Genomic DNA, 15,209 nt, shown 5'->3' with positions numbered 1-15,209 from the left:
TCCTTACTCATGCTTCATTCAAACAAGGGTCATCCTTACACAGTGATAAGGATAAAACCAAAAAGATTTCTCTCAAAAGTTGGTGTTTTGTTTTATTGAGAATTGTGGTTCAGTTGAAGGCTTTAAATTTGAAAAATATTAGGGCTCTGCAACATAATATACCAGGAGCTACGAGTCTATCATGTGATGCGGAAGTGACGGGTATGTGGAAACATAAACATTTAAAAGACCCTAAGATTATAGCACACCAAGACCTTGCATATTGAAGCAAAAAAATTGCATATATATTAATGATCTGGAGGAACAAGGCTAGTTTATCTGGTTTTCTGTAATCAGCTTCTCTTTGGAAATGAAATATGAAGGGATAATTTCCCTTGAGAATAAATGTTCCTGCAGTGTAGGGTTAATGCGAGGAGAAGGCTGCAAAGCAGTAGGAACACTTGAGACAAGAGAATAGCATAGTTCCTTGTGGTGTTTAAAAGAGAGAAACTTTATCACCCAACTTGGCCATAATATAGAAGTTGTTGAGAAACCTGAAGTTTAAAATTCCATTAGCCAGGATGATTTGCATACAGGCTAACTGCTGCATATCATCGATTCAACTGTTGTCCGTATCATCTGCATCATCTTGTGCACCTCAAGTTTTTAATTGAAATGAAATTACCCCCAATTATCTATACGCAAGCAGTGTGGAGACGAGTTTGCTAGACTCTTTTGGAAATTGTGAGTTTGTGGTGACGCAGGTCCCTCCCCCAACTTCAATATTAGGCACCTGCCCTCCTGCACTTGTCCAAAGCCGATACACAATCCAATAGACCTCTTCCTCACCTCAGATGGACAGATTTTTGGGTTGATCTTTCAGCAATAGTCTCTGTTTGTTTCACTGATTCTGTAAAAGTTGATACATCCTGATGTCCTTGGACTTCAGAGGCAAGGTTCATGCTAGGTGGTGGAGACTGGAGAGCGGTAATTATGGACAACACATCCCTGTACATAATGTCATTGCTCTGTGCGTTACCTGCCTCAGATCCACGAACAATGTCCATTGTATTCTTTTTTATTGCTATTTTCTATGATAAAACTTTCTCACATCTCTGATATAGCTGCATAATTTTCAGTTGTCTTGACGTCTCCTTTCCTATATATGTCAATGTCAACAGAAAAACAAATTGTGAATAACATGTTGATAAGAGGTTTTTAGTGGTCGTTAAGGCACTAAGAACCGCTTTCCAAACAGTATTTATAATCCTAACAAGCAATTACTAAGGGAATAGTAAGGGCAAGTCAAGGGTTGATCCACAGGGAAACAGGGATTGGTTAAAGTTTATCTAGTCTAGACTACCTAATTGAAAGGTATTTGGGGGTTTGAAAGAGTTTTGGTATCGATTAAATCTAACTAATAGCACGAACAAGCAAATAACACGAGTTTAAATATCAGATAAAAGACACTAGAGTTAAGGTTACTAGTATGAATAAGGATAGCCAATGAATGCTAATGCGATTGTGAGGTACGAAGACGATTATACAAGGTTTAGTTTCCCTCTAAATTACTTGAGTCCTCTCTCGAACGGTCCTCAAGAATAATCACTTAATCAATCAACTAAATCCTCTCTCGAATGGTCTTTAGTCAATTGATTAAGAGATTCAATGAGTTCGGAAAAACCCTAATAAAGGATCCCCTTCATTTCTACCCAATATCTTGGCCTAGAAATTAAGTTGATTCTTGGGGATATAAAAGATTTCAAAATTCGATTTAAGAACATTTGAAATCTAAATACCAAAGTATAAATGTGATCAATATCTATCCTAAGGTTTCAAAACACCAAGATCAATGCATAAACTTCTCTAAACATCACAATCACATCAACAACATATTTAAAACCCTAATTCATACTTTCACCCTAACCCTAGATTATGAAACAACTCACTAATCATGGAGTTAAAGCAATTAAACTATAAATCTATGACTAATCTAAGGCTAAACATGATTAAGCAATAATTAAACTAATGGAAATCACAATTAATAAACTAAGAGAATGAAGATCTAAAATAATCTAAGAACAAAAACGAACACCAAAAGAATGAATTAAAAACTGAAACTTTAAATAAGATGAACGAAAAGTGCCTTCAATATCAATGGAATCACAAATTACGATCACTAATCTCAACTACCAATGAAAACTAAAGTGTTTTCTCTCTAATACAAAACCCTAAAAATCTTCTGTAAAAACTAGAATGAAAGCGTAAGTCCAAAACTAAAAGAGAAAAAGGGTTTAATGAACGAAATTTAATTTCCGGAACGCATGGTGCGGGCGCACCATAAGGAGGTGCGGGCGCACCATGCTGAGGTGCGGGCGCACCAGACCTCAGGTGCGCCTGAGTCTTCTGCTCATGGTAAAATCTCCGTAGTGGTGCGGGCGCACCATTGTGGTGCGGGCGCACCTGACAAGGTGCGGGCGCACCTGAAGTGCGGGCGACTGACACGTGGGCGCACCTGACAAGGTGCGGGCGCACTTGTTGGTGCGGGCGCACCAATGTCGTCTGTTTTTGCTCCAGAATGGTCGATGGTGCGGGCGCACCAGTAGCTGTGCGGGCGCACCATCGTGTGCGGGCATACCAAGCGCACCTCATCTCCTCTCATCCTCTAGCTCGTTCCCTTTGCCTGTCTCGCATTCTCGGCCCCGAAAAGGGTCATACCTGCAATAAAACACGAGTAAACATGGTGAAAGCATATGCGCTAGAAATTCGATCGAAAATCTAGCAAAATGTCACTATGATCAAGTATGATCAAGTGAATGAAATAGAAGGGAAAAGTGAGGAGAAAGAGGGAAGAAAAGGAGAAAAAGGAGCTAAAACAAGCCAAAAGAAGTCATAAAGTGCGTTAGGAAGCACTTATCAAACTCCCCAAGCTTAGCGTTTTGCTTGTCCTCAAGTAAACCAAGAATGAGAATGAAGGAAAGAGAAGAAAAGGAGAATAAAAAGAAAGGGAAACATGCAACAAACTAACCTATATGCTCTAAATGCAAGGTTACAAGCATGACATGCAAGCTAAATGAGTTCATAGCAAGATTTAGGAGACCAACCAAACACAAGAGGGAAGATGATTAGGAAGCACAAGAGTGACTCTAAGGTCTCAATCCACCGATCAACCGAGTCTTTTTGAAAGAAAGCTTTCCAAGAATGATTTCTCACTCTTCTCCACTTCCAAGACCCAAGTTTGACTCCTCCCTAGGGATGCTCAACCATAATTGCTCGCCTCTACCACGTTTTGATGACCCTCATCATGACTTGCACAAAATCTCGCCCGCCACTACTAAATAGATCAAGTCCAATCTAGAAGTCAAAAGGGACTTTTTAAGGTTGTAACGGGGCTAGGTTAGGGGTGTGGATTATATTCTAGGAATGTGGTGCAAAAAGGGTAAGTGGAGTACAAACTAGGGGTAAATACTCCCCCAAGCTAGTCCTAACACTATTCTCAATTAAAGAAATCTCACACATAGCCTTGAATTTCACTTGTTTCTTTTTCACTTTGTGAACTTTTTCATTTTTCTCATCAATTTGATCTTTCTTTCTTTTCATTTTCAATAATAAACCAAATCAAACAATAAGAACTTTCTTTCTTTTATTTCTTTTGTCTTTCTTTTTCACAAATTTTTTTCTCAACTTTTGCATCATACAAGCACATTAACTCACTTTCAACCAAGACTTAATATCAAAACAACTTAACTCAACACAACTACACATGCACTCCACTTTGGGGAAAGTTTGGCCATGACTCATTATGTGGGTTAAGCAAAAATAGGATAGAAAGGCTCAGATGGGTTGAGAAGCGAATATTATGCAGGTATTCAAGCTTTTGGTTTTGTAGCTCCTATTACTAGCAAAAGAAACGCCCTAAATCATTCTCCTAGAGGCTCGTCTTATGTAATCTTGGGGAGCTAAAATGCAAGTCACAAGTTAGGCGATCAATGGTGAGGGTTGTGAGTGAGTCTTACGAGGTTCTTGGCCCTCCTTCGGGTTTTCGCACAAGGGGCAAGGCAATCCATTCATCCAACTCGCCTAATTTCAAAGAGACTCTACCAAAAGTTATCGTTTCAAGAGACGCTTAAAGTCACAACAGGGCTTCCAAAATCATCAAGTCTAATATAAGGAAGGTCTTCCAATCAAGTCATGAATACTTTAGCCACAAATCATGCATGCAACCAAGCTATCCTAAATGCAGAAAAAAGAAGAAAAAGAATAAAAGAGGAATTTTATTTTTTTATTTTTTTATTTTTTTTATTTTTTTTATTTTTATAAATATATGCAAAGCAAAACAAAACTACCAAAGCAAAACTATACAGGTGAAGAGAAGTCAGCAGGGGTGGGGAAGTCAAAACCACAACAGGAACAATCACCAACTGATACCGAAAACCAATGAGACCCCTAAATTCTAACCATCATGACCCCAAAACTCCCAAAGATATAGACATACATGCAAGTCCCCCAAGCTTAAGCAAAACTCCGCGCTCGGAGTTGCAAAAGGAGGGAGAGGGAGGGGGGTAATGAAAAGCTCCTAATAGTTCCCACCATTACCCCCATCGGGAGGGGGGTAAGGAGGGAAATACCCACCAGAGTACCCATCAGGATAGTAGGATGGGTAGTGGGGAAGGACGGAAAGAAGGCTCCTCAAACGGCCCTTCTTGAGGGTCGAAAGAAGGAGGATAGTGGGGATGGTTAGGGAAGGGAGGCTCATGTCCGGAGTGGACATTGGCGAGGTGAGTGCGCCAAGCCACCCTAGACACATGGTGAGGTCGGTGCGGATACCGGCAAGAGTAGCAGTAACCGCACGGTGATTGGCCTCCTGAGAGGCCTGCATCTGGGCTATGGCCGCCATGACGGAGCCCATGTCGAAGGATTGAGAGGAGGAAGCTTCGGCCACCTCACTCTCAGGAATGCGGTGGTCGGGCCTCGACCTCTCGGAACGCGTGGAATGCGCTCCGTAGGGATGGGCTCAGGGCAGCCCGTGGATGTCATGGAAGGGGAACCCGCCAACGATTTTCGAAGTTAGCGGGGAGGTCCCAGATGAAGTCGGGCCCTATAAAACAGTAAGGTCGCCCCCCCACAAGCCAAATGCAGTTTTCCTTCTGTAATTGGCAAGAAATTTCATCTGCTGCAGACTGGCACATCCAATCTTTGGACTGACCAACAGTAGGCACGCTAGCTTCCAAGCGAGCCAGGTCATCGTCCAACTCGAGGTAGGACGCTAGCTGGGTGACCGTTCCACCACAAAGGATCTCCTCAGTCATCGTAGTGCCCCCCCGAATCTCCTGCAGTCGGTGAAAGAGGAGCGCAGCAAAGTTAATTTGGGCTCTATGGTGGACCCCGTCAGTAGCCAACCAAAGAACCAGCAGCTCGTCTTTCCTCAACTGTCCTACTTCCTGTTTAGGAATGATGGTGTAAACCAACATCCTATGGAAGTAACGGAGAGCAAGATGGATGATCTCCGACGCTTTGGACGAATTCGTCCGAAACGGAGTCGTGCTGTTGGTGATTTTAGCCACCTATTCTTGCTGATTGTATCCCTACCAGATGGTGCCCAAAGGGGCATCACAGGGAGCTCGAGAATCCATCCCGAATGCCTCACAGAATTCGTCGAATGAGAGTGTTCTAGCTTGATTAAACATACGAAATTGAATAGTTAGAACACCCGTGCCCACCTCCTTACTTATGTTCAACGTACTCAAGAATTCGAGAGTGAGTTGATCATAAGTAGGTGCATGGACGTCAAGAAAGTCCGATAACCCGACATTACCTGCCATCTCCCTTATCATCGATTCGATGTTAAGGTAGTTGCAGTTAGTGTAGTCATAGAACTTTGTGGGACGAAACGTGCGCTCAGAAAGTTGTTGAAAGTTTTGTTTATGAGCGGCATTGGGAAGTTTCACAGCATAGAGGGGAGGGGGATTAGAGCTGGACGAGGGTCCTTGTGAGGAGGACCCGGTCTTTGCTCTCTTAGATCTAGAGGAGCCTTCACCACTACTTCGTCCTATGGTGGTAAACATTTTTGTTTTGTAAAAAGGGGAAGGAGAAGTGATGATCTGCTGCAATGACACACCACAAAACGGACTCTCGACACAAAGAAACACACAAAAAGAAAAATCAAACCACACAAAAAAACATACAAAAAGAAAGAAAATCAAAAACTAAACCTAAGATCTACCAGCTAGCCAATCCACAATTAGTAGCAACCAAGTTGCTAACAATCAAGAGTATCACCACTTAACAAGAGACTTTCAAGACAAATTCACCAAATCAACCTAAGAAAGTGAGTGAGTGTGTTGCTTGTAAGTGGTGATACTCTTGATTGTTAGCAACTTGGTTGCTACTAATTGTGGATTGGCTAGCTGGTAGATCTTAGGATTAGTTTTTGATTTTCTTTCTTTTTGTGTGTTTCTTTGTGTGGTTTGATTTTTCTTTTTGTGTGTTTCTTTGTGTCGAGAGTCCGTTTTGTAGTGTGTCATTGCAGCAGATCATCACTTCTCCTTCCCCTTTTACAAAACAAAAATTTTTACCACCATGGGACGAAGTAGTGGTGAAGGCTCCTCTAGGTCTAAGAGAGCAAAGACCGGGTCCTCCTCACAAGGACCCTCGTCCAGCTCTAATCCCCCTCCCCTCTATGTGTGAAACTTCCCAATGCCGCTCATAAACAAATTTTTCAACAACTTTCTGAGCGCACGTTTCGTCCCACAAAGTTCTATGATACACTACCTGCAACTACCTTAACATCGAACGATGATAAGGGAGATGGCAGGTAATGTCGGGTTATCGGACTTTCTTGACGTCCATGCACCTAATTATGATCAACTCACTCTCGAATTCTTGAGTACGTTGAACATAAGTTAGGAGGTGGGCACAGGTGTTCTAGCTATTCAATTTCGTATGTTTAATCAAGCTAGAGCACTCTCTTTCGACGAATTCTGTGAGGCATTCGGGATGGATTCTCGAGCTCCCTGTGATGCCCCTTTGGGCACCATCTGGCAGGGATACAATGAGCAAGAATGGTGGGTTAAAATCACCAACGGCACGACTCCGTTTCGGACGAATTCGTCCAAAGCGTCGGAGATCATCCATCTTGCTCTCCGTTACTTCCATAGGATGTTGGTTTACACCATCTTTCCTAAACAGGAAGTAGGACAGTTGAGGAAGGACGAGTGCTGGTTCTTTGGTTGGCCACTACGGGGCCCACATAGAGCCCGAACTTAACTTTGCTGCCTCCTCCTTCACCGACTGCAGGAGATTCGGGGGGGCACTACGATGACTGAGGAGATCCTTTGTGGTGGAACGGTCACCCAACTAGCGTCCTACCTCGAGTTGGACGATGACCTGACTCGCTTGGAAGCTAGCGTGCCTACTGTTGGTCAGTCCAACAGATTGGATGTGCCAGTCTGCAGCAGATGAAATTTCTGCGCAATTACCAGAAGGAAAACTGCATTTGGTTTGTGGGGGGGCGACCTTACTGTTTTATAGGGCCCGACTTCATTTGGGACCTCCCCGCTAACTGCGAAAATCGTTGGCGGGTTCCCCCTTCCCATGACATCCCACGGGCTGTCCCTGAGCCCATCCCTACGGAGCGCATTCCACGCGTTCCGAGAGGTCCGAGGCCCGACCACCGCATTCCTGAGAGTGAGGTGGCCGAAGCTTCCTCCTCTCAATCCTTCGACATGGGCTCCTCATGGCGGCCATAGCCCAGATGCAGGCCTCTCAGGAGGCCAATCACCGTGCGGTTACTGCTACTCTTGCCGGTATCCGCACCGACCTCGACCATGTGTCTAGGGTGGCTTGGCGCACTCACCTAGCCCAATGTCCACTCCGGACATGAGCCTCCCTTCCCTAACCATCCCCACTATCCTCCCTTTCGACCTCAAGAAGGGCCGTTTGAGGAGCCTTCTTTCCGTCCTTATCCCCACTACCCATCCTACTATCCTGATGGGTACCCTGGTGGGTATTTCCCTCCTTACCCCCCTCCCGATGGGGGTAATGGTGGGAATTATTAGGTGCTTTTCATGACCCCCTCTCCCTCCTTTTGCAACTCCGAGCGCGGAGTTTTGCTTAAGCTTGGGAGATTTGCATGTATGTATATATCTTTGGGAGTTTTGGGGTCATCGATGGTTAGAATTTAGGGGTCTCATTGGTTTTCGGTAGCAGTTGGTGATTGTTCTTGTCTGTTGGTTTTGACTTGATGGAGGTTAGGGATGGGTTGGCCCGGAAGTTGATTTTTGGGGGTTGAGGGATTTTTCTCAGCTACTTGGGCGATTTGGGTTTCAAGCATTTTGTTGTGGGCTTGTAGCTCTTGAAACCTTTGCTCATGGTTTTGGAGAATTTGGTTCATGGATTGGAGTTGTTGGAGAATTTGGAGAGAGGTTGGATCGGGAGATGGTGTAGGTTCGGGATTTTGTTTGGGGAATGGAAGATTGGAGGGAGGTTTTGGGTTGTTGGTCCTTTGATGTGGAGTTTGGTAAGTGTTGGACCCTTGTGAGGAGGAACCACCTTGGTTATAATTTTGGTTTTGGTTATATCCTTGCGCAAACCCTTGGTTGTGAGCTTGGTTGTACCCTTGTTGAGATTGATTCCATCCTTGTTGAGGTTGGTTGAATCCTTAGGTGTAGTTTTGTTGAGGTTGCCTCCAACCTCATTGTTGATTGTTCCTATACCCTTGGTTTCTTTGATACCCATCTCCTCTTGAATTTATTGCCGCCACATGCTCCGAATGGGTACCTCCACAATAAAACGTATCATGGTTAGTACCACCACAAATATCACAAGAAAAAGAGTTTACCTCTGAAGGAGTAGACGATGCAAGATTGATCTTGGAGAGTTTCTTGTCGAGTTGGTCCATCTTGGCTTGAATTTGATCCATGGGGTCCAATTCAAACTTTCCGCTCTTCTTAGGTTGAGCACCTCTTCGTCTTCCACGCCATGAGTAGTTATTGATCACTTTCTCAATTGTGGACTTAAGTTGTTCTTGCGGAATCTTAGAAATGTTGACCTCCCGCTCCAGCATCAAGGTTGGCCCGTGAAATCGGATCAAGACCATCATAGAAAAATCGCATGAGTAGTTCTTGTTGAACTCATGGTGTGGGCATGAACGATCATCTCCTTGAACCCTCCCAAGCTTCGGCAAGTGTCTCATCGTTCTCTTGCTCAAATGAGGAGATTTTCCTCCTTATGTCCGCAGTCTTCCACTCCGGGAAGTATTTCTTCAAGAAGGCCATTGCGACTTCTTCCCATGTAGTGAGAGAATTAGCAGGCAAGCTCTTGAGCCATGACTTTGCTTTTCCGGTAAGAGAGGACCGGAACAAATGCATCTTGATGTAGTCAGGAGAGACATCATTAGTTGTTATCATGGCACAGATCTCAAGAAACCTGTCGAGATGGTCTAGAGGATCTTCATCTGACCCCCACAAAACTGCTCTGCTTTCACCATCCGAGTATACTGAGGGTGAATGCTGAAATTTGTAGTGGTGGTGGGGAGTCGAATTCCACCTTGAAGAACATAGGAACCCGGATTTCCGAAATCCCTAAACAGTTGTGGATTTGCTTCACCCATTTCTGATTCAACTTCACTTGATGTACTTGAGATTGGTGAAGATGGCTCGGAACCCAAAGTCAAATTTTCCAAATTCTTCCGAAGCTTTCGCAATGTACGGTCGATTTCAGGATCTAGAGGCAATGTGGGTGAACCGTGAGTTCTTCTTCTCATGTAACACAACAAAGCTAAGCAGAGGATTAGCAATAACAACACAGTTAAAAAGAAAATAAAAGAAAAATCAACTAAGCAAACTAAACAAAAATATACTTCAATCAATAGCACAATTTCCCCGGCAACGGCGCCATTTTGATAAGAGGTTTTTAGTGTGTCGTTAAGGTACTAAGAACCGCTTTCCAAACAATATTTATAATCCTAACAAGCAATTACTAAGGGAATAGTAAGGGCAAGTCAAGGGTCGATCCACATGGAAACATGGATTGGTTAAAGTTTATCTTGTCTAGACTACCTAATTGAAAGGTATTTGGGGGTTTGAAAGAGTTTTGGTATCGATTAAATCTAACTAATAGCACGAACAAACAAATAACACGAGTTTAAATATCAGATAAAAGACACTAGATTTAAGGTTACTAGTGTGAATAAGGATAGCCAATGAATGCTAATGCGATTGTGAGGTACGAAGACGATTATACAAGGTTTAGTTTCCCTCTAAATTACTTGAGTCCTCTCTCGAACGGTCCTCAAGAATAATCACTTAATCAATCAACTAAATCCTCTCTCGAATGGTCTTTAGTCAATTGATTAAGAGATTCAATGAGTTCGAAAAACCCCTAATAAAGGATCCCTTTAATTTCTACCCAATATCTTGGCCTAGAAATTAAGTTGATTCTTGGGGATGATAAAAGATTTCAAAATTCGATTTAAGAACATTTGAAATCTAAATACCAAAGTATAAATGTGATCAATATCTATCCTAAGGTTTCAAAACACCAAGATCAATGCATAAACTTTTCTAAACATCACAATCACATCAACATATTTAAAACCCTAATTCATACTTTCACCCTAACCCTAGATTATGAAACTACTCACTAATCATGGAGTTAAAGCAATTAAACAATAAATCTATGACTAATCTAAGGCTAAACATGATTAAGCAATGATTAAACTAATGGAAATCACAATTAATAAACTAAGAGAATGAAGATCTAAAATAATCTAAGAACAAAAACGAACACCAAAAGAATGGATTATAAACCGAAACTTTGAATTAAGATGAACGAAAAGTACCTTCAATATCAATGGAATCACAAATTATGATCACTAATCTCAATTACCAATCAAAACTAAAGTGTTTTCTCTCTAATACAAAACCCTAAAAATCTTCTGTAAAAACTAGAATGAAAGCATAAGTCCAAAACTAAAAGAGAAAAAGGGTTTAATGAACGAAATTTAATTTTCGGAACGCATGGTGCGGGCGCACCATAAGGAGGTGCGGGCGCACCATGCTTAGTCTTCTGCCTCATGGTAAAAATCCTTCGTAGCTGGTGCGGGCGCACCATTGGTTGGTGCGGGCGCACCTTGTGCTTGGTGCGGGCGCACCTTGTGCTTGGTGCGGGCGCACTAATGTCGTCTGTTTTCTGCTCCAAAATCGGTCGATGGTGCGGGCGCACCAGTAGCGTGTGCGACGCTCCATCGTGTGCGGGACATACCGAGCGCACCTCATGCTCCCTCTCATCCTCTAGCTCGTTCCCTTGTGCCATGTCTCGCATTACTCGGCCCCGAAAAGGGTTATACCTGCAATAAAAACACGAGCAAACTTGATGAAAGCATATGCGCTAGAAATTTGATCAAAATAGATCGAAAATCTAGCAAAATGTCACTATGATCAAGTATGATCAAGTGAATAAAATAGAAGGGAAAAGTGAGGAGAAAGAGGGAAGAAAAGGAGAAAAAGGGAGTTAAAACAAGCCAAAAGAAAGTCATAAAGTGCATTAGGAACGCACTTATCACATGTTTCTTCATAAATGAACACTCATACCTCGGTAGTTCGATGTATACATTTGACATAGTAATAGAATCATTTTGCATCAAGGCATTCTATGCCTTACAATGGGTATGGATGTTGGTTTTCTAGTATTGGCTATCATCTAGTTTCATTCTTATATGTGTTTCAAGACTTGTTTGTATGATGGAGTTTTAATTTAGACACACTATATTCTTATGAAGTTGCAAGGGTATAGTAGGGAAGTTCCTTTTTCCTATATAATGTAAGTTGCGGAGTGGGAATATAAATTTTTTTTGGGGGGGGGGGTGATTGGGTAGAGTGATAGTATTCAATACTAGTGCGCACCTGAGTTTTTCATTTGCAAAATAGAGTATTGAAGCATTGGCTATCCTAGATGCCAAATGTACTCTCCCCTAAGCTTACTGCCTATATATTGTGGTTCGGCTTAACCTTTTCTTTTTCTTTTCCCCTTTTTTGCTCTTTTTTTTTACTTCAGAAGAAAATTGGGTGGAGTATGTTGATATTGTACTCTTTATCTGTAAAAGCATTCTGAAGATTTTTGTTTGATTTGTTGCTAAAGATTTTATTTCATGAATTTAACATCTACTTTTGGTATGAAGATTAAGCAGAGTAAAAAGTTTAGGGAATAATTGGATTGAGAGTACTGCGTTAAGGCCTTAAGGGTTAATGAAGTCAATATGAACAAAATGAAGTTGAATTAGTTGGTGTTGGAAAAGACGACTTAGATAATGCAAGGAAGGAGAGATGGGAAGGGGAACTTACCTACATTTTGGGGTAATGCATTAGTAAGGGAAAAGGTGGGTAACTATTACCTCCAATTTGAGGGTAATACTTCTGCAATGAATCCTCCAGGGCCTCCAGTGCTGATTACTTATGCAAGAAAGAATAAAGATGCAAGGGAAATAAATATTTAGTTGGTCACATTAAACACCTTTAAGTGCGAGATTGCACATAGAAAACACCTTAATCAACGCCTGGAAACAAGAATCTCAATTATAGTGCTTATAAAAGGTTGTTTCTTATAATTTTTTTGGATACATTTACTTTCTTTAGCTTCAATCTCATGCTCGATCCTTGCTTCCGCATTCTTTTTTGTTTGCAACGTTTCCCTTACCAAGTTCTTATTAATTGCAGCGTCTCCTTATTTGGTAATACCTTCTCTCTATCTTTCTCCTATCACATGGGTTCCCATTTTTTTTTTCTTTCTCTATCTCTCTCCTCTTCACATGGCTTTCTTTAAAAGTGTGTGAAAAGTGATGTTGCAATAATAGTGCAAGAGAGGACGTATTTGCAGTTCTCTTACCTGTGTTCATAGTGACCCTCTTTACACAATTAATAGCTTGTCACATCTACCACCATCTACATCTACATCTACTTTCATCATCTTTATTTTTTCTTTCGTTACCCCTTCAATACATTATCCGAATTCGAGGATGCCCTTCGAGAAGATATAGGGAAAAATACTTACAAAAGTTAGATGTCAACTTCAACCTAGATGTTAGCTTAAGTTCTGAGACTGCGTAAAGTATAATAAAACTTACACTGTATATTCACACTTGTAATCTTTCTAGTTCAAACTATTTTCTTCTATTATATACTTTTACTGATATGGATGAATTTTCTTATTAAACTTGTAGGATAAGACTTTCCAACATCAATACATATCAGCCATTGGCGCACACACGTAAGTTTGTACTTCATCCTTTTATGTTTCATGTTAATTGCTATCAAGAGCAATGTATATGTGTGAGTGTGCGTGTGCGGTTTTGTTGAGAAGGGGTCTTTGGATGAGAAACTCAGGAGTTAGAGTTATACCATGAAAACATTAATCACATCACTCTAAATTTAACAATTATATAATATTTTTTATATTTTGCCACGCTTGAAGGTCAGTCACAGCACTTGTCAATTCCCTCTTCTCACTTCTTCTCGCACAAAGGAGCCTATTCACATGAACTCATGGGAGAGAGAGAGAGAGACCTCATAAGAAAGCATCTTTATGTGAGAAATGAGAAATGATGTCTCTAATGGCTCGTTTGGTAGTTGGTTATAAAGGGTGGTAATGGGGATGAATTTGTATGTAAATTTGTGAAGAAAATAATTGCTCATTCCCATGGTAATGTTAATCTATCCTTAAGTGTCTATTTTTCTTCATGAATTTTCATTCTCATCTAATACCACCTTGTTAGATGGTAATGAGTGGTAATGAAAATTAGGGGTGAAATTGCTTTTCCTTGGAGAAAAAATACAAACTTGGGGTTGAAATTTCCTCCCTTATGAAGATTTTAAGGTTGCTTCCCTTGTAACCTACACTTAAATTCATTCCCATTACCACAATTCATTAACGACTACCAAACGGGCCGTAAGTAACAGGTTGGAACTCTAACCTTCAAAAGAAACAAATATTTTTACTTGAAAATAGGAGGTGTTTCCACTGTGTTATAACTCTTAGCTACTCATTTCTCACATAGGACGCTTTCTTATCTGATCTATACATATATACTTCTCATATATTACAAAGAGAAAAGTGCATCTTATATCTATGACATTAACTAGGTACATACCCTTAATATTTTCCACTTTCTATGCAGAAATTATTGGCGGGACTATGATACAGCTCTCTTTGTATTAAATCACTTGTACCGGGACATTCCTGATGGCCCTGACCAAGCAGCAGGTTTGCAGAGAAGCAAAACAAAAGATGACAATGTCTCTCATAGTTGGTCAGATACGAAATATTTAGCTGAAGAAGAACTACCATTAACATTCTCAACTAGCAATCTAATGAATACATCACCGAGGAAAACCAAAAAAGTTGCCAAATGATCGTTGTAGAGTCTGTTATGTGCAGGCTACAAACCCCGACTAACTCTAGTTCGAGAGTACAAATGTATACACACAGGTGATTTTAGGGCTATAAAGCTTGAAGCTAAAAACTGGAGTTTTTAGGAGTTTTTTTTAGGTCAAAAGTTGTGTTCTATGTGAAGTTTGTACATAACCAGATTACAGGGTCAGTGGAAATGATTTGTGTGTCCAGATTTCAGTATGATAGAATACACACTTGTAAGTTTCGTGTACAGATAAAAATTTTGCAATCTCAATCCATGTATTATGATATGTGAACTTTCTCTCAAAATTATGATATGATTGATTCCCTCATTAAAAGTTGTATTGAGATAACAATATGAGAATGTGTCTTAAATTTTAAAGATTTATAGTCTTGTTAAGAAGATTTTATTTAGTTTTGTTACAGTTTCTTGTTACACCAACAACGGATCCTTGGTCCCTAAATCATTTGGGTCGGCTAACATAAACGGCCATAAGAAATTATGAAAAATCAAATAATAAAAGTAAAAGAATGAAAGTTTGATCAAAGAGAAAAGAGATAATAAAAGTCAGAGTAAGACAAGAGAAAATATAAGGAGCCAAAAACAAATCGAATAAGCTGTTAAAAGAAAACCAAAATATGTGGATACAAAATATAATTTTAGAAAGTTCTATAGAATAGGAAAAGAGAAAAAGAAATGGAAGATTTTGAAAAAAGTAATCTAAAAGGAGAATGAATAAAAAATTCTTTAAGGAGAAAAGTATGCGAAACATGATAATAAAGTAAAAGAAATCAAAAGGACTAATGAACAAAATCAAGTCGCA

General features: G+C 40.7%; 1 protein-coding gene across 6 annotated transcripts in view; it reads left to right on the top strand.

Annotated features, from left to right (window-relative positions):
- LOC104898069 (phospholipase SGR2) overlaps positions 1 to 14,771 on the top strand; it is a 46,425-nt gene extending 31,654 nt beyond the window's left edge. For 5 of the 6 annotated variants that reach the window (XM_010685078.4, XM_010685082.3, XM_057393112.1 and 2 more), the window contains 2 exons: positions 13,196 to 13,242; positions 14,150 to 14,771. In XM_010685078.4, coding sequence (XP_010683380.1) covers positions 13,196 to 13,242; positions 14,150 to 14,384 — 282 coding nt within the window. In that variant the 3' untranslated portion in view covers positions 14,385 to 14,771. The remainder of the gene's footprint in view (positions 1 to 13,195; positions 13,243 to 14,149) is intronic. The other variant, XM_048644606.2, reaches the window with a different exon arrangement.
- The last annotated feature ends 438 nt before the right edge of the window (positions 14,772 to 15,209 follow it).

The sequence above is a fragment of the Beta vulgaris genome, chromosome 1, assembly GCF_026745355.1.
Source record: "Beta vulgaris subsp. vulgaris cultivar EL10 chromosome 1, EL10.2, whole genome shotgun sequence".
NCBI classification, from domain to species: domain Eukaryota; kingdom Viridiplantae; phylum Streptophyta; class Magnoliopsida; order Caryophyllales; family Amaranthaceae; genus Beta; species Beta vulgaris.
This window is presented reverse-complemented; position numbering and strand designations above follow the sequence as displayed.